This window comes from Lactuca virosa, chromosome 1 (assembly GCF_052849685.1).
Source record: "Lactuca virosa cultivar CGN04683 chromosome 1, Lactuca_virosa_CGN04683_v6, whole genome shotgun sequence".
NCBI lineage: Eukaryota > Viridiplantae > Streptophyta > Magnoliopsida > Asterales > Asteraceae > Lactuca > Lactuca virosa.
In genome coordinates, this window is record NC_136426.1 from 129716435 (window position 1) to 129740440 (window position 24006).

General features: G+C 35.8%; 2 protein-coding genes across 2 annotated transcripts; one reads left to right on the forward strand and one right to left on the reverse strand.

Moving 5' to 3' along the window:
- The first annotated feature begins 1806 nt into the window (after positions 1-1806).
- Positions 1807-10541, forward strand: LOC145158024 (cytochrome P450 Tp4149-like). The gene is made up of 2 exons (XM_079076988.1): positions 1807-2904; positions 9825-10541. The coding sequence occupies exons 1-2, from the start codon at positions 2488-2490 to the stop codon at positions 10431-10433; spliced, it is 1026 nt and encodes a 341-aa protein (XP_078933114.1). The 5' UTR covers positions 1807-2487; the 3' UTR covers positions 10434-10541.
- Positions 10542-10851: 310 nt separating this feature from the next.
- LOC145158016 (E3 ubiquitin-protein ligase SIRP1-like) lies at positions 10852-12568 on the reverse strand. The gene is made up of 2 exons (XM_079076981.1): positions 12344-12568; positions 10852-12014 (listed from the first exon to the last, which is right to left on the reverse strand). The coding sequence occupies exon 2, from the start codon at positions 11983-11985 to the stop codon at positions 10951-10953; it is 1035 nt and encodes a 344-aa protein (XP_078933107.1). The 5' UTR covers positions 11986-12014; positions 12344-12568; the 3' UTR covers positions 10852-10950.
- Positions 12569-24006: the final 11438 nt, after the last annotated feature.

Sequence of the window (24006 nt, forward strand, 5' to 3'; positions counted from 1 at the left end):
TTCCTCCTTATAAATACAATTCCCAGCAAAATAATCACATACCAAATGTTCATATGAAGCTTGACGATATTGGTTGACAATGGCTCTTGTATGCTTAACATACATGAAATATTGATCAACAGTGTTGGTAACAATATTAACGAATGATGAGAAAAACTCCCCGTCATCACAAAAACATATTTTTCAAAAAATTCCATGTTTATAGTGTTAAAAATAGATAAAAGATAATGAAGACTTTGAGTGAAATTTTAGTGGTATATATAGATGAGATGATGAGTGTGTTTAAGTAAATATGATTTTCTTAAGAAAATGCCACAAGTAGCCGTTTAACCCTTAGTAATCACAGCTTCTTCCCCCATTAGAGCGTTTCTCATCGTCTCACTCTCCACAAACCACCACGGTCGTGGCACCGAGGATGGTGTGCACGAACGTGGTGCACCCTCTACCTAGCCACGAGTTAAGTCTTGTGGCTTGTATATCGTTATGCCTTACCAAGTACACAAGTTAATGACAACCAATTGAGGTTTTTTAAAAATTAAGTTGTGTGTGATCCTCAAATAACTCAATATAAAAATACAATAATACTTTTCTAACCACATGTTTCTCTTTCAAAATATTTTAATTAAAAACACTTTGCTCCCTTCCCCTTCCCATCCCTACCAATCTCCATCGCCGGTGATAGACTCCAATCAACAAACATTTACTTTTGATCCCTGATCCTATAATATTGAGCATGGTCAAAACCAAAATTGGATAACTTCAAAGACATACAAACTCTACTTAGTTCACTTCTTTCGAACATGGTCAAAACCAACAAAAAATATAGAAAAATATGTAATCCTTTTAAACAACGTTCAAGTTAGAGCATCTGACAGATACCTGAAAGTCTTAGTTTTGATGATGTGTTGTTGGGATGGCCAACAAATAACATAACTGTGGATGTCGACGCCTCAAAGAGAAACTACAATCTTGACTTCGTGACATATAGCTTAAATATTCTTGATACTTGACGTCATTGAAAAAAAGTTGTGTACCTAAATTCGTGAATTTGCAACGATAGGTGTGGAGGCGGCTGGAATCGGAGATAACAGGGTAGCGGTTGCCAGAATCGACCATGTTAGGATTGGGGGTGACCGGACTCGATGTTAGGATGGGGGTGTCAAATGAAATTAAGTTAAGAATATAGAGATTCCGGGTGGGGGCGAAAAATAGGAGATAATTGAAAATCAATAAATACAATAAAAAAAAATTGAAAATCCGCGTTTAATGAGAGATGTTTTTTTTGTTGAATCCATCGCTAATCCCTCTCCAATCCATTTTTAAATGGCTAGAATTTACCGAATAGAAATCCTGGTTTTTTATGTTGTTGACCCCTTGAAAGTTTGCCATTTATTAGCTTGGGATAACTTACATTGCTGATTTTGTCATTGATACCTCTATTTCTAGTAGTGGGGAAAGGTGTGAGCATCAATGGAAGGGAGGCCGACAATTCGTAAAGAGATGGGTGCGGCGTATTCACAAGAAAGAAGATAGACGAGACTGTGTGATTTGCAATATTTTTTACAAAATGACCGGATCAAATGGTGTCTTCTTTTTTCTTTGGAATTGTGTTGGCCGGAGAATATAACCAAGAAATTGATGTTTGTCGAAGTTGACTATTAGGGTAGTTTCTTGAAGTTAGTTTAACGGTGTTTTTTAAACAACAAAAATAAATGTAATGATGTTTCTTTAACATGTAAACGGGCTAGAACTATTATCAAAATGTTTCTTGAACAACAACTCAATTTCATTGTAAGCCATCTAAAAAAAAGAAAAAAAAAAAAAAAAAAAAAAACAACGGGCATATTAGTCCTTATCCATACACTAATCTATCTATTATAATGCATACCGCACAAACGAACCGCTTAGCTCCAAGAAATAATAATAAAGAATTGTTGGCGTGCTGAGATTTTAGCTTTTTATATAAACCATTCCATATTATTGGGCATCATAAATCTCTTGGTAAGGGAAATGTTTTCTTTCTTACTGAATTCTCCTCTTTTCTACTATTCATGCATCGTTTTAATAATTCTCATCAGTTTGAAATGGATTTCAACTCTTTCCAAGACCAATAAAAATTTACCACCATCTCCACCAAGGCTTCCGATCATCGGAAACCTCCACCAACTAGGGTTGAGCCCCCACCGCTCACTTGAGGCCCTGTCCAAAAAACATGGTCCACTCATGTTGATACACCTTGGCAACGTGCCCATGCTTGTTGCCTCCTAACCTGAAGCAGCCAAAGGGATCTTGAAAACCCATGATTTGAAATTTGCAAGCCGACCCAAGTTAAGAATTCCCGACATACTTTTGTATGGCTCCAACGACATAACGTTTTCTCCTTATGGAGAGTATTGGAGGCAACTGAAGAGCATCGCTGTAGTTCATCTTCTAAATAATACACGAGTCCAGTCATTTGAACAAGTGAGGAAAAAAGAGGTGGCTCTTATGATTGACAAGATCAAAAACAGTTGTGGTTCTTTAGTTGATCTTAATGAGTTGTTTTTTTGGCTTACGAATAACATTGTCTGCATGGCGAGTCTAGGGAGGAAATATGGTGGGTCAACGTTTGCAGACATAATGGACAGGTTTGTGCATCTGCTCAGTGGTTTCAATGTTGGTGATTATATTCCATGGTTGGCTTGGATAGACCGATTGAGTGGTTTAGAGGAGAAAGCACATAAAGTTGCTAAAGAATTTGATGACTTTCTTGAATGTGTTGTTGAAGAACATGTAAACAAGAGAACAGAAATGGATGCTCAATGTCGTGAAGATCAAGATCTAGTTGACACCTTATTGGATGTACAAAGAGATAACGCAACTGGCTTTACCTTTCATAGAGATGTCATCAAAGCCCTCATTTTGGTAAGAGTTTTATTTTTAATTTTGAATTAAAGAGTTGTGATCTATTTGTTTCTGATAAGGTCACATGTGTATCTAAACATGTTATTACATATTATCAAACCCAAATTGTCCACCACATCATACTAGTCACACTTTTGGTGTTATAACACTCAATGTGGAAATGAGCAACACCAAATAACATGTGATAACATCTTTTATTTTCTATTTCTTTATTATTATTTTTATTTTTTTTTGATGTTTTTAATTTCTATTTTCCCATTTGTTTTTTTATTTATGTCATAATATTTAAACGTATCATATAAATTAAATCATAAATTAAAAATAATATTTAAAAACTAAAAATAAAATTTTAATAAATCCTAAATTAAAAATAACATTAAAAAAAATTACAACAAAGAACAAAAACATTTAAAAATCTAAAAAACAATAAAATATGAGAAAAATTACATTTTTTTCCCTATTTTATTCATCTTCGGTACCATCATAGATATGGTCTATCAAATCTTCTCAAATTTGTTTGTGTTTTCGTTGGTCTTGAATGCCAACGACTCTATGTAAGTATTCAGATGTCCCTTGTTGAAATTGAATGTGTCCAGGTTCCGTAGGTGAATACTCCGCAATGTTTCTTCTTTTATTTTTCAATCACCATGTTATGCATTCTGATACATGCATACATAATATCGCGTAGAGTGTCCAATTGATATGGTTGTGTCGTATGTTCAACTATGTTCCATTTTGTTTTCAGAACTCTGAAAACACGATCCACTTCCTTACGTGCTCCTTTTTGTCTTCTCTTGAAAAATTTGTCTCTTGGTTCTATTGGGTGTCGAAACTCCTTCACAAACGTGGAATTGGTGGATATATTCCATTCGTGAGGTAATACTCAAACTTATACTCATGGTCATTCACTGTGAAAGGAACATTTGGTGCCTTTCCTGTCAAAAGGTCCTGAAAAAAGTGGTGATTGATCAAGAACCTTTATGTCGTTGTTAGAACCCGCAAGTCCGAGAAAAGCATGCCAAATCCATAAGTCTTGTGAAGCAACAACCTCTAATACCAACGAAGGCGCTCCAAGATGACCACTTATGTATTGACCTTTCCACGCCACAGGACAATTTCTCCATATCCACTTTGTGCAATCAATGCTTCCAAGCATACCCGGAAAACCATGTCGTTCTTCATGTGGTGCATATAGTTGTTGCATGTCATTCAATGAAGGTTTGCACAAGTATTTGTCACCGAAGGTTTCGATAACACCTCTCACCAATCTATACAAAATTTCTCGTGCAGTTCGCTCCGACATTCTCATATAGTCATCAATGGAATCGGGCGACTACCCCATAGTCATAAGCTTGATTGCAGCAGCACATTTTTGCAACCCTATAAAACCTTTTTTACCTCTCGCATCATACCTCATTTGGAAAAATTCATATCTAAACATATATTTAATTTGTAAAAAATGCGTACTTATGTTATCTAAAAAACAATTATCTAAAAAGTATATTTATGTTAGACAAAATTGCAAAAATGGTCCCTGTGGTATCCATTTTTTGGGGGTTTTAGTCCAAACCCCGACTTTTTTGGATTAGTGGTCCTTTTGAGCTAGTTTCGTTGCGGATTTGGTCCCTCGGTAAACTGAAATGACTATAATGCCCTTCTGATTTATTTTTTATGTTTTTTTCTATTTAATTTAAATGAAAAAAATAATTAATTAATTTTGGGCCCACATCTCTCTCTCTCTCACTCACTCTCTCCAGGAATCAAGATGGTATCATCTTCTTCAACACCACTTCTTCAAAACCCAATTTATATCAGCTCCTCACCAGTCACCACCGTCCCTCCTTCCAGCCACCACAAATCATCGACCAAAACCCGATCAGAAATCCAAATAACCCACATCTTCCTGTTTCGTTGCCTCCGGTAGAAAATCCACCGGACCTCAGTCCACCACAACTAAACCTGCACTCTACTATCAGATCGTCGTTGGATCTACTCCCTGCTGACAGATTGCCTCTTCACCCTTTCCTCTCGCCGGAAAATGCTCCCACCTCCACTCTTTACTCGACCTATTTTTACTCTCTACCATTGCAAAACCCCGATACCCTTTACACATCATATTTCTCTATTCTCTATGTACCACCGACAACGACGTCTTGCTGGAGAAGATCAATATCGCCGGTCGCCGGAGCTCTCAGGAAGGAGAACCCAGTTGGGGGGATTTAACCAAGATGTTTCAGGTAAATCAAATGTCCCAGATTCAGGAAGGAAGTAACTCGTTTCCTCCGCCACCCACCCAGATGCAAAATTGATCTTTTTTTTGTAGGATTTGGTTTTGATTTGTGGTTAAATTGAAATGTAAGGTTTTCATGTATGTATGTGAGTGAGTATCGGTAAGGATGATTTGTTGATCCACCGAAAAACAAGTTATTGTGATGATGTCGGATTGGTGGTGGTCAAATTTGATCGTGACGAAGGTTATGGTGGTGTTGGTATGTGATGGTGAGATTAACGTGTGTATGTATTTTAATTTTAGAGATTGCAGGTATTTCTAAGGAAAAAGAAAACGAGAGAGAGAGAGAGAGAGAGAGGTTCTCTATTATTTTTTTAATTTTTAAAATAAATAAATTAATATTAAATTTAAAAAAAATGAAAGAAAAATGAAAAATAAATACCCCAAGCGTATTATAGTCATTTCAATTTTCGGAGGGACCAAATCCGCAACTAAACTAGCTCAAAAGGACCACTAATCCAAAAAAGTCGTGGTTTGGACTAAAACCCCAAAAAAATGCATACCACAGGGACCATTTTTGCAATTTTGTCTTTATGTTATCTAAAAAAACAATTATCTAAAAAGTGTATTTACGATACATGCTTTCCAATGCATTGGCTATCCGTTGAAACATATTTTTTCGCAAACGAAACCTTCTTTTGAAATCGCTAGGTTAGTAGACACAATTATCCGCAAAATAATCGTATATGTAACGCCCCAAATTTCAACCCAAAATTTTCAATTAAAACATCAAGTGTTTATTCAAATCACAACTACAATATCTTAACATTTATCAGAGTATCATTAAAAGCTATCATGTACACAAATCCCCCACTGATTCGATGCAAACGAGTTGTGCCCCTCCTCTAATATAAGAAAACCTGAAACATGTAAACCACAAATCATAAGCACAAAGCTTAGTGAGTTCCCCAAAATACCACACACAACACAGCACAAATAAACAACTATGAGTTATCAGCAACCCTGGAGACTACTTTAAGTATCAGTGGGCAAACAACACTCCCCGTGGGTTATCAGCAACCCTGGAGACTACCCGAAGTCTCAGTGGACAAACAGCACACCCTATGGGTTATCAGCAACCTTGGAGAGTACTCAAAGTCTCAACATACACAGTTTTACATATAACAACAAATAATAAGACCCAGTTGGTCAGCATGTATATACACAGACAATCATGCAAGAGTCACAAAGACAGCAAACATCCTACATACACAAGTTAGTGGGCCGGCATTGGTGCCTTCGACCCACAAGCACAGTGAGAAAACTCGCCTGAATCGAAGAACTCTGAAACACTACGATACGATCCCTTTTTTGCACTGCTTGCACCCGCAAATCCACTAACATCAGAACCAGATAAAATCTTAATTAATAGCCCAAAACCCTCAAGTTTGACCCAAGGTCAAAGTTGGTCAAAAAGTCAACGGTCAATGGAAGTCAAAGTCAACAAGTCAAACTTCAGGTTAAGTACGTGCAACGTACTCAACTCTTATGCATGGCGTACTCACCATCCAGAAACGCGACCCCATACGAGTATGTACAGCGTACTCAAAGGTACGCCCAACGTACTCGGCAAAATGGCACTTTTCCATTAAGTGCTTAATCTCTTAAGCCCTTTCATCCAACACTCATATCTAGTCCCACAACATCATTCTAATTCATAAAGTTTCCACCTTCATGACTTTCCATGTTTAGAAAAAGTCCAAAAGCCAAAACCTTAACTTATAAATCCATAAAGACATCATGACACTTGCATGGAAGAAATAGAAGGACCAAGATCGCATTTTTATGGCTCCTAATAGCTCCATAATAGATAAATTTTCCAACTTTATCCATTAGAATGGTCCAAACCACCAAGATCTAGCCTTTAAGTATCAAAGGGACCAAAAGTGCATTTTTTCAACTTAATCCATTAAGTCCAAGTCTCCAACCTTCAGATCTGAATCACAATGATGTTTAGATGGATCAAGTTTCTAAACTTTATGCACTAAAATAACCAAAAGCTCATGACATCCAAAACTAGCTAGATCTAATAAATGCATCATCAAGATTTAAAATTAAACCTCTAGAAGAGAGATCAGGGTGAACAAGGTTTTGGATCTATAAGCTCCAATGCAACCAACACTTCTCCAAGGAGTTCCTTCTTCTCCAAGGTGCGCTATGCACACTCCAAAGCACTCAAAAACACCTTCTTTTAGCTCACAAGGCTCAAACTAGGGTTAGGGTTTCATGGGAGGGTGTTGGAGAGGTGGAGGCTGATGGATGCCCTAGTACGCCCAGCGTACGCGGATGCCTTAATATGGCTCAAATCACGAAAATAGGGATTTGGGCACTGATCGCGTAAGCCCAGCGTACTCATGGATGCCCTAGTACGCCCAGCATACGCAGCTCAACCCAAAACCACCCAAATTTCAAACGGTCATAACTTCTTCGTTTCAACTCCGATTTCAATGATCTTTATATCCATGGAAAGGTATTGAAGAGCTTTACAACCCTATCTAATTACTTTTGACTTAAAACACATTGAAACTAAAATCCATAATTCATAAAAGAAGTCTGAAACACTACTTTTCCCATTTTACCCTTTGACTCCAAAGCACAAACCGAACTCTTGGATCATATAATCTACATTACCCACATACGAATGGCTCTAAACCTCTCTTTCCCAAAACCTGAAGCCTTATGATACTTGATCTTCGGGTCACGACCCCGCATTATGAAACGACTCGAAACAGGGTGCAGTGTACTAGACGTCTATGCCCTTCTTCACGATCTCTGTTTGACATCGCACGCCTTGTCGTAGTGGAGCTGGCTCTGGCGGTAACATGTTCGTAGAATATCAGTACATCATACTCACGAATATATCATTGTCGTTGTTATCATCATTGTATGGATGGAACGGATCAAATAGTTCATTTTTTATAAAAAGAAAATTAGAAAAGATAGGGAAATTGAAAGAAATATGTAATTGAGAGAAATTGATGAATTTTGTAGGTAAAAATGAGATAAAATGTGTATTATTGAGGTGTGTGTGTCTATATATATATATATATATATATATATATATATATATATATATATATATATATATATATATGGGTTTGTGACTGTTTTTAAACAGTCTAAAATTTGACCGTTTGAAAAATTCAACCGAAATTGGAGTCGTTCCCTCCCGTTACCACAAACATGGCTAATGTCGTACCACCAAATAATGCCACCGGGGAGGGGGGGAGGGTTCGCGCGTTATAACGGCGTTATTCGTTGGTTACGTCGGAATACCGCCCTTCGGCATTGCCCGTAACGAGTGGTCTTAGACACCTAATCATTAATGGTAGTGACTTGGACCATGCTAAATGTTATTTTATAGTGAAATATTATGTATCCCAAAAAAATAATTAAGGATGGTAATTCTTATTTACATGACCAATATTAATGAATAAATTTACTCACAAAGTAAATTTTGTCGAATTTTTGCAGCAAACTAGTGTGACTCACACGCTCTATTTGAAACTATTATTTTTGTTAAAAAAATTATAGAGAGAAAAAATAAGTGGGGGCGGGTGATGGGTGGGGCAGGGCTGGAGTTGACGAAGATATATATATATATATATATATATATATATATATTCTTTTTCCTTTTTCGTTTTATGCATTTAACATTTAAACAATTAACCTTTGCTGGAAAATATCAAAATCTCGCACATAACTACAAAAATGTCTTATCATCTCGCGAGATATTGACAATAAATAAAAGCAAATCTCCACCTTTTATTTTTTTCAATCATCCGGCAAAGATTTGTCCTGTCAGTCCCCATCTACTTTTGAGTCCTCACTCGATCCAAGTTCGCGGGGATAGTAATTTCTAGTTAAAATTAAGGCCACGCAGGGATACGAAATTTTCTAGTTAGAATTAAAAGAGGGAAGTTAAATAATGTAAGATTAAAATTAGAACAACTTTAGCTACAAAACCGCTCACGTGGTGAAAATTTAGAACTACTAAACTAAACTACAAAATTCATAGATACTACCATGTTACTATGCACAAGTTATATTTGAAACAAGAGTAAATTTCAAAATCGATAATGTGGTTTAATTAGTATAATATGTAGATTTTGTTTCTATTTGGATTTTTCATTCGGATATTCCTACTCAAGGTTCTAAACAACTCGTCATGGCTCCAGGCTTGTACTTGGCACAATGCTTTAACAAAATTCCGTCTTACAAATGACACGGCTCGCCACGACTCGTAAAAACTAGAGGCTTAACATTGTTGTTAAGTTACACCTAACGTTATTTAGAACATTGGTCCCACCGATGTTATTTTCTTGTGGTTCATCTATGCAAGACAACTAGAACTATCATAACAATTATGAGAGATGTCTAACTGATTCAAATGAGGTGGCATGTCTTATGTTAGATATCATAATTATTTTTTACTGTTTTAAGATTAGATTATTATAATAAATGTTATTAAAATATTAGGGTTACCACCCGACTTCGACCAGGGAAGGGATTGTTAGGAATAATGACTTTAATAAACACGCAATAATGACGATGCTAAAGGAACAATAAGAACTAATAAGACACCCAAGAGTAATGGAACACCATGCATTAAAACTTATGTTTGTTGTAGGATGTTTTTACTGCTGGAACAGATACTATATTCGCAAGTTTGGTATGGTCAATCAGTGAGCTAATAAGACACCCAAGCGTAATGGAAAAAGTACAACAAGAAGTAACAGAAATAGCACAAGGGAGATCAATGATTGTGGAGAAGGACTTAGAGAAAATGTATTATCTTAAAGCCATCATCAAGGAGACCTTACGTTTGCATACTCCAGTTCCACTACTTATTCCTCGAGAATCAACACAAGATGTGAAACTAATGGGGTATGACATTCCAGCTGGCACACAAGTGAGTGTGAATGCTTGGGCCATAGGAAGAGATCCTACCTTATGGGAAGAACCAGAGGAATTTAGGCCTGAAAGGTTCTTGAACACTTCCACAGATTACAAAGGGCTTCACTTTGAACTGCTTCCATTTGGTGGTGGTCGAAGAGGGTGCCCTGGAATTCAATTCGCTATAGTCATCATTGAATTAGCATTAGCAAATGTGATATACAAGTTCGATTTGGCATTACCAAATAGGGTCAAAGGCAAGGATTTGGACATGAGTGAGAAGTATGGCCTTGTTGTGCACAAGAAATCTCCTTTAATTGTCGTGGCAACTTCTCGTTTCTAGTAGTTGCCCGCCCATAGCATGTAACTTTCAATGATGATAATAGTGAATATATGTTTTATAATAGATGTAATAACCGAAGAGGTGTCTAGCTTTAAATACAAATCCCTTTAAATTTAAGATATGATTGATTTTCCATAATCATACATTATTTTTTTTGGAACATCGTTATGATTTAGCTGTTAATTTAGTTTTATGATTAAATTGATCAAACACATACTATGAGAGGAGATTATTTGTTGTTCTTAATTTCTTTCTTGGACAATCATTATTATATGCATGAGGAACACAAATCACGGTTTATTGATCCAAAGAACATGACTATAACTTAACACTAACAACTTCCATGACCTTTATAGCAAATTGGTCATAATTGGTTGCCTAAATATGTCATTATACGATTTAGAAAGGCACAAGAACATTAATATGATACGTATAAATACATTTTTAAAAGCCGATAAGTTTCAACATTACACTTCCCAACCAATCTCTGTACACAACTCTCTAACAGAATGAGAACTTACTGTTCCTCATCCTCACCATGGGCTCTACGAGCCCATGGTGACGAACCCGAACTCGATGCAGATGACATCGAGCCGGGTTGGGTCCCAGTTGTTGGCCCGAATAAAGTACTAAAAGGCCAAGGAAGAGACAAACGCCTCAAATTTCTCTCATCCCCATCTTCACTATCACCCGACCCGTTTGCCTCTTGGCCGGGTCTTGTTTCATCAGAAGGTAACTCAAACCTGCAAACCGGACACGAGCTATGAAGCTCTAACCATGGCAGAATACATTTGCTATGAAACTTATGTTTACATGGCATCTCTTTAGCTTCATTTCCAACTTCAAAATCATCCAAACAAACCGAACATTGAACTGAATTTTCATCGATTTTTACAGTTGGCATTGCTTCCACCGCCTGTTTTTGTGCGGGTCGGGTACCGTGTCTATTCGGGTCAATTTCAGATAAATGTTGCAGTAATTCGTCTAATCCGGGACCCGAAAAATAGTCACCTAAAGAACCAATTGGATGGGTCCCACCACCGCTGCCTTGAACAACTATTGTCTGATTAAAAGGATTAATCAGAATAACACGTTCCCGATCATGATCACGTTCTTGTGATGTATTGTTTTCAGATCCAGATCGAACACCTTGGAGGAGGTGGAGGATGGCGGCGGAGCTCCGGCCCCGCCTTCTCATGATGGACTCAAACTCACGGTCCAAATCAGAGTCTCCTCCCTCCCGGAAGTTGTAGCTCCGGTGGCGGTCTTCTTCCTCGTTATCATCATCAAAGTCGATGTGGGAAAATCTCCGGCGACGGCGAGGATTGTTCATCATGCCGAGAAAGACTGGAGCCCATAACGACTGACCACGGTCAGGAACATCTTCACGGTGGTGGTGGTGGTGGTGGTGGTCGCTTGTTACACTATCCATTTCCTCCATGAATTCACCATTACAACTCGAACACTTGATTGTTAGCACTTCAATGATCGGGACTACGGGCCTATTACATTGATGACACCAGTATCTTGTTGACTCTCTATCTTCATCCATATCTCACTTTCAGAAATCAGAATCAAGCTCTGTTATCAATCGCAATCAAGATCAGCAACCACGGAGTAGAAAAAATTTGGGTTTGTTAATTCAAACATATAATTACAGATCGAAGTATATAAAACCCTAGAAACCCTTGATCTGAGATTTACAAAGATAGAATTCTACTAGTAATTAACAAGAAAAATAGATCTTCAAAACGTAATTTAACCAGATCCAGAAAGTCAAATTTCTTGGTAAAGATTTGTATGATCTATACATGAAGAATCTGAAAGCTTCTAGATTTCAATTCCTTTGTAAACCTAACCAACATGGATCGAAACTGACTCAGATAAGAAAGAGAAAGTGAAACAATTACCAGTATCAGCAGACGAAATCCGGTGTGTTAGAAAACTGCAATCAAAGACGTTTGTGGTGGAATCTGAATGGGTATTGTGGGGTCATATGAATTGTAGGAGTTGTCGTGTTGCTGGAAGTGGATTTTGGGAATTTATGGTCTCTGAAGAGAAGCCAGATGAGCATCCAAAGTTTGATCGTTGGATTTATGGAATAACAAGAAATGGGAGAAGTTTCTGAGAAAGTAGGAAGTCTGACAACGAATACCGCGTTTTTTTTATTGTTTGCTGTTTAAAATTGATAAATAATTCGATATTACTTTATTTAATTAATGATTTTTATGTTTTTATTTTAGAATATTCATAAGAATATGAAGTGTTATTGTGAAATATTAAATAAAAAAAATGTTGTTTAGGGCCCTTTAGGAGTAATAACCGTGTTCGAAAATTATGTTGTTTCATACGTGACTAGAGGGTGTTTGACAAAGCTTAAAAAATGAACTTTTTGGCTTATTACCGGTTCGATATAAGTCAAAAAGAGAGTTTTGGTAAAGTTTTTAAAAAACAGCTTATAGTTGTTTGGAACTTCTAATAAATCATTTTTTGATAAGTCATTTATCTCTTACTTATCAAAAACTCCTTATTTCATCATTCAAAATTTGACAAATATACACATTAACCTAAACCTACATCGACACAAAAACATACGCCATAAGTAAGAGTTATTTTAAATAAGCTCTGTCAAACACCCTATTAATATGTCTCGAACTAACATGTTAGATTGACATTTATTTCGGAGTAATTGAATTTTTTCCATCGTATATGATTTTAAAGTTTTGACAAACTTATCTCAACCGTCGCCGATATATTAGTGATATGGTTTTTCACAAGCAAAATTATGGTTCATTAGCGATGAGTTCATCCATAAAGAAAACCTTTTCAGTTTTCCTATCTACTGTCACAATCTAAAATGATGAATTCCACATATCAAGAAGTATGACTCCAATCGGATTGAGTTCTTATTTGTCAGATCCGGTTGCATGGTAAGATTCATTTATAATACAACACCAGTTTGCAGTTCCAATTTCATTAATCGTTGTGATTGATGGTCAAAATATTTGTAGATTAGGTGTTTCCCCTTAAAGAGAGCTACTTAGGAACCATGTTCTTAGCAGTTTTCATGGACGGAAACCACTAAACTTTCCCTAACGTACAGAGTATGCAAAATAGAGAGTAGAGAATCGTGGTCTTGGTTTACAATGAGGCTAAAGGAATGCCTTAGGGAAGTTGGGAAATTAGTCGGCATATATGATATGGCTGATTCCACTTACATGGCCATTAGATATGATTTCCCAAAAGCATATTATGGGCTTTGTTGTCGATAAATCATGATGAATTTACGAGTTAGGACCAAAAAAATCAAACAGTGGAAAGTTTGGTATGGCTAACATATACACTGATAGAACGTGTGATTTTGATGAGAGCTTTTCTAGGCTTCAACGTGTAATTTAATATTGGTCAAGAAAAATAGATAAGGGTATGCTTCTAGTGTGCATTATAATTAATGACCTCTAGTATTATGGATACCTTATACACGTTATAGGAAGATGAACAAAATGTAATGTTAACGATGCTCATTGAGGTTTTTTGTGACATGATACAACATTAGTAACGTTGTAATGGCGGAGGTAAATACTTAAACGTGGATATGTATAACTAACATTTAGCACTATATGATGAGAATCATATTATTTTCACAGTCGTACTTTATGATGGAATATCCCCTTACACATAGATGGTTCTATGAAGGATGGTTCTCAAGTGTAGATCTTAAAGGTATACACCATCAAAAAAAGTCAAACTGGTCAAAAAGTCAACGATCAACAACCTTTGTGTCGCGACCAACTCCTTGGTCGCACAACGTTCACTAAAAGCCAAAACAATCACGACTAGATCTTGCGACCCGCATCGCGACCCACAACCCACCGCTCCCAGTTTACGTTTTAACAGCTTAATCTATCAAGCTCTTAGCCATTAACGTCCATAGCTCAAATCTTCATATACGGCTCTTCAAAGGGGCTTAATGGATAAAGTTCCTGACTTTATCCATTTCCCAACCAAAAATGAGACCATAACTCAAACCCTAACTCCTTTGGATGCTCATAAGGACAATAACTTGTGCATGGCTCCAAGGGAACCAACGCACACACCTTTTTCCATCAAAACAAGTCCAGAAATGAACACAATCCAATCTTAAGGTTCTGGATTTGCTCATAATTCCAAGAACATTCTTTTAAAGGATCAAAAGAGACCTCTAAGCATGTAATGAGAACCAATAAGCAATAAAGGTGGGAACTTTACACCTTCATAAGGTCCAGAGAGTGCTAGTAGGGCAGGATCTTGGCCGAAACAAGCTTTACAAACATCAAGTTGTTGGATTGGGTGTCTAAGCCCATAATTATAATTGGTATATACTTGAATTGATAGTAGCACTGTTCTTTTGGGTTGCCCTCAAACCTAGCAATTGGACAGGATGATTTTGGAGAGAGAGAGAGAGAGGTTGATTTATTATTTGAGTAATAAATTGAAATAAATGATTTATTAATGTGTTATGAAAATAATATATTATTTAGAAATCATATTATTTAATTAATAATTAATCAGAAATTAATTGGAATTAATGGAATTAATTAAAAGTGTAGGGACTGAAGTGCAATTATTAAATAGTTGAGCAAAAGGCTCCAGAACCTTCCACCAAGGAGGGTGGACGGTTTTGAGGAGATAAATGGGGCTCTAGAACTATCCTTGAATGATAATTAGGAAGCTAGATAATTACCATAAATAAGATAATGTTATTTTACTGGTTTGGGACTTATCTAGGGTTTCCTATTAGCATTATATAAGGAGTCCTACACCATGGAAATTTCGGCCACTCTATTATTAAAGCAAGGGCCGAAATTTCACTCCTCCCTCCTCTCTCCTAAATATCCTTCTTGCTAGCTTGGTTGTGAACCATCAGAGACACAACATTTGTGGTGCGTGCTTCCAAAAGATCAAGAAGATGTTTTTCTACTTGTTTACGATAACAAGAATAAGGTATGTAATCTTTTCTTTAGTAATTTCGAAATAACCTAGGGTTTCTAAAGATCTTGTTTTGATGTTCATAGTTATAGGTTCAATAGAGAAAACATAGATCTTTTGTTTTAGGTTTCATGCACACTTAAGGACTTAAGTTTGTTTTGTAATGTCTAAAATCCATCAGTGGTATCAGAGCGTTAGGTTTGTTTTCTATTGAATGGTTATAATTGATGAATTTATCAAATTAGGGTTTATGGAAATTAAACCCTTTAGGCTATGGATTTCGAAATTAGGCTTTCTTGGACCCTAAGTTTCAAAATTTTGGTAGGGGATGAAACCCTTACCTTGCCACACAAGTTTCGATTTTGGCAAGGGTTTCTTGCCCTTCAAGATTTTGAAATTTAAGGTAAGGATTGAAATCCCTACCTTCCTCCCTAAGCTACTATTTTCGAAAATCGGTATCTTTGGATAGGGTTTTCTTATTTTTGGTAATTGTTAGTTTATCTTATTAAATAGTATAATCACAAAATTGGATAAATCCCTACCCATATTTTAAAAAATTAGGGGTGTGGATTAGGATTAAATTATTAGATTAATTTAGTTAGATAATCCCTATATGATTTAATATAATTAATTAAATGTTTAATTAATAGATAATTATTAAATCATTTGGTTTAATTTTAAATTTAAATTAAATTTTTATAATTTTGAAATTCAAATATTAAACATAGTATTTTGAAAAGTTTTAAAATACACCTTATACAATATGTAAAATTAAAATTTTAATTATTACTATATGTATAAGACCAAGTCGGTCAAATCGCTACTATGTCTCATTCACGAAACCCTGCTATAAAGAGGGTATAAGGAAGCGGCCTATAAAATGGTCATTGAAAGGGTGTCCACTCTCACCCACCGTTCTCCTGTATGGTGGAGGGTCGTTAGCCAAATGGATTTGATAGGACATAATCTCATTAATAAGTATAATGACATAAAGTAACTAAACTATTTTAAAACAATCCCACTCTTAGTTACTTTATGAAAATGTGAATTTGTATGCTAATCCATGAAAGTGTACATTACACTTTATAAGTCGTTAGTGGAGCGTGTGTGGTTAACCGACACTCTAATGGGGGACTAATAAAGAGTGGTAGTGGGTGTCTCAAAAATTATCATTAATTAATGGAGTGTGTGTGGTTAACCAGCACATTAAAACGAGATGATAAATGACATCGAGAGTGTCAAGCTAATTTGCATGGTTATTCACATCTCGTTTGTGATCTTCGGCATCCCAGTCACAAAAGTGAGAGCATAATCCGAGATTAAACATGTCATTGATCAGATTCAATGAATCTCAAAAGATCTAGGAGCTTCATAAGATTAAAATTGGTAAAAGCCTTACCTACCTAAAAAAAATTCGAATTTGATTATGGCATCCCTCTTCAAAGTTCGAATCGAAAATATGGATCCTAACCTTAATTTAAAATTTATGGGTTAATAATTAAGGATTAAAATCAACCAACTTGAATTCTCTTTGTAAGTCCCAAATCTGCTTGTGTATCAATCAGATCCGTTTGATGGTGCGGAATCCCAATCAAACGGATAATGTCAGATCAAAATAGAAGAGAAGAAGAAGAAGAATAACTTGAATCTATGATGTATTCAAAGATATGAGTGATGCTTCGTACATTAGATTCTCTCTCACACACAATTCTTCTCTCTAGTTTTCTCTCTCTACAATATGCTCTCCTTCTCTTAGCTCTTACTCTCATGCACTCCTCACCCTTTATATATATATATATATATATATATATATATATATATATATATATATATATATATATATATATATATATATATATATATATGAGACAGTTGGCCGTACACACATAATACTTAACAAAAAAAAATACATTTTCCTAGAAAAGCAAAGTATAAACCATAATTTTGACCCAACAATCTCCCCCTTGGTTTATAGCTTTCTTTTCTAATTGACCCAACAAGCTCCCCCTAAAAAGTAGTTGGCTTTTCTTGTCAATCTTCAATGGGAGCTTGGCTTCAGCTTTAATCTTCAATTTCTTCATGACTTCAAGATGAACATATGAATCTTCAATAAATGACTTCATCTCGAGCAGTTGGGCTTTTCTTCAGAATTTGACATTGAACGCACATTGGGTGAGGAGGCTTCTTGAAAATATTCTTGAAAGATGGCGCTTTCAGCTTGAGTATCTTCAGAGAGAACAATAGAGAGATCTAATCTTCTGGATCACTTCAGCAAGTACAAGAATAGTAGCAAATTGATTGAGGAGGCTTCAATGCAATCTGTCACATGATCTTCAAGTGCAGCTTCACCTTGCTTTTGGGGTTGAAGGATTGAATGTTTAAAGAATAATCTTCATTTCTTGCTTCTTCGAATGAGAATTCTTCGATGATCACGGATGAAGCCTTGGCTCGGAAATTTTCGATTCAGTCTCCATGAGTCTCATCTACATCTGAATTCACTTTTCAAGACAAACAGAGCTAAAAATAGAAACAAAACTAAAATAAAGCTTAGCACACAATATTTTTGGATTTTTCATATTTTCTGAAAAAGAAATAAAACAGAAATAACACTATTTTTGGATTTTTTTTTAATTTTCTAATTTTTGTTTGTTTTTTTTTTAATTCTCCCCCTTAATTTGTGCATAGAGGATAACTATGAACAAATTTAACAAAAGCAAAAATATTTGGGATCGAAGTTGTCAAGCAATCCAATATCGTTTATCAGCACACGCTTGCATGTCTAGATCTGGTCAATCACCGGTATTTTGGTCCACTTAAACACAAAGGATGTTGACAATTTGGATAGATTATAAGTGACAAGTCATTGTGATATATATTCTTAAATGGACATTTAGCTGACGATGACCAAGGATATTGTTGTCCACTTAAATTAAGCAGCGAGATCTACAGACAACCTCTTAAATGGTTCAATTTTAGTTATACTAGAACATGTCTCCCACTTCCCGATATACCCCGGTAATCAAGAACTTCCAAAGAACTCCTTACTTTAGGTGAGTAAACAATTATTAAGGAGGAATTCAGATTTAGAAATAAGTGCATATGTTGTGTCCCAGGTCGGATCTATTTCAATCACGCAGAGGGGACAACATATGTCTAACTAGGATAGAGGGATTGAGAGGTAGAATGTTGCATATGTTGTGTCCCAGGTCGGATCTTCCGATCACGCAGAGGGGACAGCATATGACTAACAGATAGAAAGAATTGCATAGATAAAGAAGATGCATAGAAATAGAGTTGCATATGTTGCATTCCATGTCGGATCTCTTCCAATCACGCAGAGGAAGCAACATATGACTGACAGATAGAAAGCAAGAAAATAATTTCCTACAGACCTACTTTATCAGAACCCCCAGTCGCCCTATCATAACCAGAATTAAGGACATAAGTCCGTACTGTTGGGTTTTGAGCATTCTAACACTCCTAAGTGTACATGCAACCCTAAATACCTTGGATCTATGTTTTCTCTATTATACATGCAAATATGAACTTTCCAAGGTATTCATCCTAACTAGCATAATAACATTGATTCATATGAATATATCAAGTTAGAATTACATACCTCTTTGATGTAGAATGACTTCATGAAGCTTGAGTGCCTAGTGCCCTAAGTGTGACACCTCAAATGGTTCACACAACACCAAATACACTTGGAATAACTTGAGAGAATTGGAACACTTCATCAAATCGGCTAGCCCTTTCTATCACACATAGTCGCCGATTTTGTCAACAATAAGATGCTTATATAGTTAGTGACAATTAGGGTAAACCCTAATTGTCATGGCTTTCCATTTCCTTGGATCCATGGGTTCAAACATACCATAGAGCATCCATGGAGCATCTTATGGGTTTTAGCCCAACTTGACAATCCATGGAGCATTAGCCCACTATACAAGTATGGGTGATTTACACAATCAACCCATATATTTAATTAGTCTTCTTTTGATCACTTAATTAATTCCAAACTAATTCTTGATCAATACTAATTAAATAATCTTATTAATATATTATAACTTATAATATATTAACAAACCTTAAGTGTTATTTCTCTCATTATAGTCTATCCAAATGCATGATGTCATGCAACCCAAATGGACCATGTCGGGTCGGGTCAAGTCTTACCAATTATAGTTATGGACTTAGACATTAATCCAACAGTCTCCCACTTGGATAAGTCTAAAACTATTATTGCGTATGACTTCAAGAACCGACTGGCAATCGTAGCTCTCAAAAGCTTCCGTCGAACTCTGACCTTGACGATGATCTCTGACCTTTGTCAATGACTTGTCCATTAGATAAGGGATCATATATTCCTCCATTCTAGATATCATATGGACTGAGACATGGATTATCAATCATTCTCTCAGTCCATTTGTTGTTTCCCGATTTCCGATTTATGATGACTGACTGATTGAACAAATCAAATCAGTCCTAGCTTGGCCAAGCACTCACATGTGTCATCACTAAATCATCGAGGGGCCCACAGATATCGCTTTTATCCCGAAGGTAAAAGGAATGGATAAACTTCGACTCATATGGCTTGTTCTACTACTTGTTGAATCATACACAAAGACACGTTTTATAACATCGAGTTACCAATGCGTTTTCGTGCAATCAATGTATAACCAACTCATAGTAACAACTCATATCTATAGGTTTGAAGAATATAAGATATTATCGTCTCATGATCACTCGTGATAAAATCCATGAAGTGATTCAAATGAGCGTGGGTTGAATCCAATACTCAGAACTTATGAGCACTCATGAGTGTTATAGCACCACTTTGTCCAACATCTTAGACCTCTACAAGCCAACCCATGACAGTCTTGATTCATATCTACTTCCAACATATGACCGACTGTGGATAGTTTGAATAACTTAGTCATTCAGGAAGAATGACCTAGTTTATTCTGGAAGTCAAAACATGCAAAGTGAAACACAAGAATAATTGAATCCAATATGGTATCAAAACCTATGAATATAAATAAGACACTTTTATTTATCACCATACTAATTACTCATTATTCATTGTTTCGGTTTTATCAACTTTATACTTGAATTAAAACACTAGTTGTCCCATGCTCCAAGCATGTACACTATGTTTTTCAAAACAATAGCTTTGCCATACACCAAGTATGCACTCTATGTTTTTCTATGATCCTAACTTTGTGAAATAAACCAATTGAACATAATTTCAATGATTCTACTTTCACACTTCCAAATCCTTATCGAAAAATGTGAGAATTTCAAATTCCTATCATTTATCGAAATCTGTTTAGATTTTAAACTTATATGCACTGACCCTCCTGTAATGAATATGTCCAAAGTCACAAAGACTTGTCAACAGTCATTATAAGGTATTCCAATGGAGATCAACTCCATGGAAACTAAGTCTCATATTCAAAGTACATTGCCTTGAACATGCTTCTTGCATTAAGTTTTTCTAATCTTACACAGATAACTTCCACCTATGGAGACAACTCCATATTCTCATTTTGACTATCACTTCTGAACAAGAGATGCCTCTTTTCAGAATATGTCAATATGGTCCTTCCAAAATTAAACACTATACTTCAAACTGTCCCTGAGCAACCAATCTTTGGTAAACCGTAGATTGTCCTCGACAATTGCTTAATCATTTTAGTCATATCCAATTCTAGACCTTTTCCCTTCTTAATGCCCCAGGCATTTGGAAAATTTTAGAAAGGATAAATATTATAGCACATGCAATCGATCCTGTACCCAAAGCAAATGGTACACGATTCATGATGTCTCACATAAAGACATGATTCTAGACCAGTCTTTTGCTACAAAAATTTTTATTTGCCATGTTCTCTAAATTTGACTATGAAGAGGGATGCCGTAATCATAATCGAATTTTGAGAACGCAATATATGGAATTTCTTTAAGTTGAACCAATCCAACATGAAATTCATATATATATTCTTGACTAAAGATGATTAAGGTCTCAATCTAAGCCTTTAGAACTGAAATGAAGTATATCATCTCCCTTAATTATAGCAAAACAACTTTTTCAACCCTGCAACTTCACGAATTGAAACTTTTGTTTTCTATAATTAACATCATTGCAATACTTATCATAATTATCATGCTCCCACTAACATGATGATTATTAGCATAACACTTATGCTCCCACTAGCTTTGACATGTATCCAGAAAACAGCTGGACCTCTAGAAGTCAATACTTTATTGACATTCTTACCAAAGTTCAGATTTCTGATACTAGATTGCTTTGATAAGACTTTATCAAAATCATACACCTTTCCTTAGATAGCATGCATGTGTGTCTAAACAATTTCAGAACTATGAAAAGGGATGTCGTAATCATAGTCTCAATTGTTTAGACCTTTTGCCATCTGCTTCAAATCTACTTGGTGGAAGTGTTTCCTCACCATCATTTTTCATGAATCGGAGAGAAACCTTATGACCCTTAGATTTTATGGTGTATGTGTTCTTATCCACGTGAATCTGTCAAGACCACAATCACAAGACTAGGTTAGTGACAAATCCAAACTCATATGGATTGAACTTGTGCAATCTTAACTTCTTGCCACCTGGCAGTACAGGGCCTGCCATTGCTTCCAAGTTGTTATGCAACCAATTGAGAACTCTAAGAACTCATATGCAAAGCCAACTTTAACTGGAATGGGCACAGAAATAGAAATATGTCAACACGATAGGTTATAAACCTCACGTCGTGTGCTAGTGTTAAACTACAGGTTTTTTATTCTTGATTAGACCTTAAAGCTTTCAGAATCTCTAAGACTCCCACTGTCCTCTTGACATATAAGACTATCTTGCCAAATATTCAATAGATAGTGCAGCTTCCTTATCAAGACACACACTTGGCCTAAGTTGGTCTTTGTTTAACCCAAAACATCACAACTTACCAATTTCAAATGTACAAGAGTAGGACACTTTTACTCTTACATTTGACAAGTGTTTTAAACCTTTCTTTAAGATATATCACTCAACTTACAATCTTGGAGTATGACTCTAAGAATTGTTTTGGAACGAGGTATGACTCATCTTCTTGATTTAACCATTTCAACAATTCATGACTCCTCTTCTTAGTCATAAGAATGCACTAAGATGTCCTTAGAAGACCAATTGTGATGTGGTTCTTTAATCATTAAGATGATCACAAACATGATACTAAAGTACTCTCCCATCTTTTCATATTTGAGAAACTTTTATCTTTCTGCTTAATTTGATTCTTCCCATTCGTTCTGCCATACATGGAGACTTTTCCAATGTTTCAGAATTATACTTAAACTTGTAAGTATAACCATATTTACTAAACTTTAGTAAATCATGACGAATAGTCTTAACGAGCTTTGTGGTGGACATGACCAGTGCACAAGAATGTGCACTCGATCTATTTAGTCCTTCACTTGATTCACACATCCATGTGAACAAGGAATTAGTCTTAATTTTCCAAAGATGGAAGTTCTCATTCATCATACTATTCAACTTGCATGATTCCAAGTTTCTATCCAACTGAAGCCTTGGGAATGAGAATCTTTCCTTATTTGGTAAATTATGACACTACCACAAACGAAAGAATCAATTTCATTTTTTTTTCAAATATTGCTATCAATGGAATCATATAAACAACCATTTTTCACAAATGTCACTTGTAAGGATATTTAAAATAAATATAAAATTAAAACCTTTTATTTTATTTCAAAACTTTGCGGAAAAAACTTATCCTTACAGTGCAAATGCATATGAAAAACTTGTTGTTATCTATTCCTAAGCAATATATCATAACTCCTAAGTAACAGCTTCCAAAATTCTGATCACCAAACCATGCGATCGAAATCCATCTTCGTGATCAGAATCAACATGTACTTCCTTTAAGTTTCTTCACTTTTCTTTGATTCTTAAAGCATCAACATGTGACCCAGTCACATCATGTAATGAGAATCTCATAATAGAAACTTAACAGAGTTAGATAGTGGACTTTTACCTGAAGAAGAGTCAAACTTCTTGACTTGATCAACCTTATGATCTTTCAGGTAAATAGGCAGCTTTGTAATCAATGCCCCTTCCTTTGGCAAGATAAACATATGGACTCTTTGGTAATGGGACTATCTTAGACTTAGCCTTTCTCTTTACCATTTGGTAAACCGAGTTGACTATGGCCAATCCCTTTCCATTGGGAAGCGAAAGCTTTTCTGGATATCCAATGTTACCATTTTCAAAGTCCATGGAAGTTTGGGAAGTTGATATTCTAATCACATTTGCTTTACTAGTGTTCCAGATCATTTCTGATTCAGCAGCACCAAGCAAATAGATAAGATCATTAAGGGTCTTGTCATAGTCTGTTTCATAGAAGTCCTAAAGGAACTCACTATGTGACTTAGAAAGTGATTGAACATTCAACTTTCTTAAGACTTTGACACCCAACTCTCCCGGCTTGTCAATATGTGACTTCATCTCTAAGATGTGATCACACATAGACCTTGCTTGCCAATAGGGCTTGAGTGACCTTCAACTTGTGGGTTAGGGAGAATAATTGGAG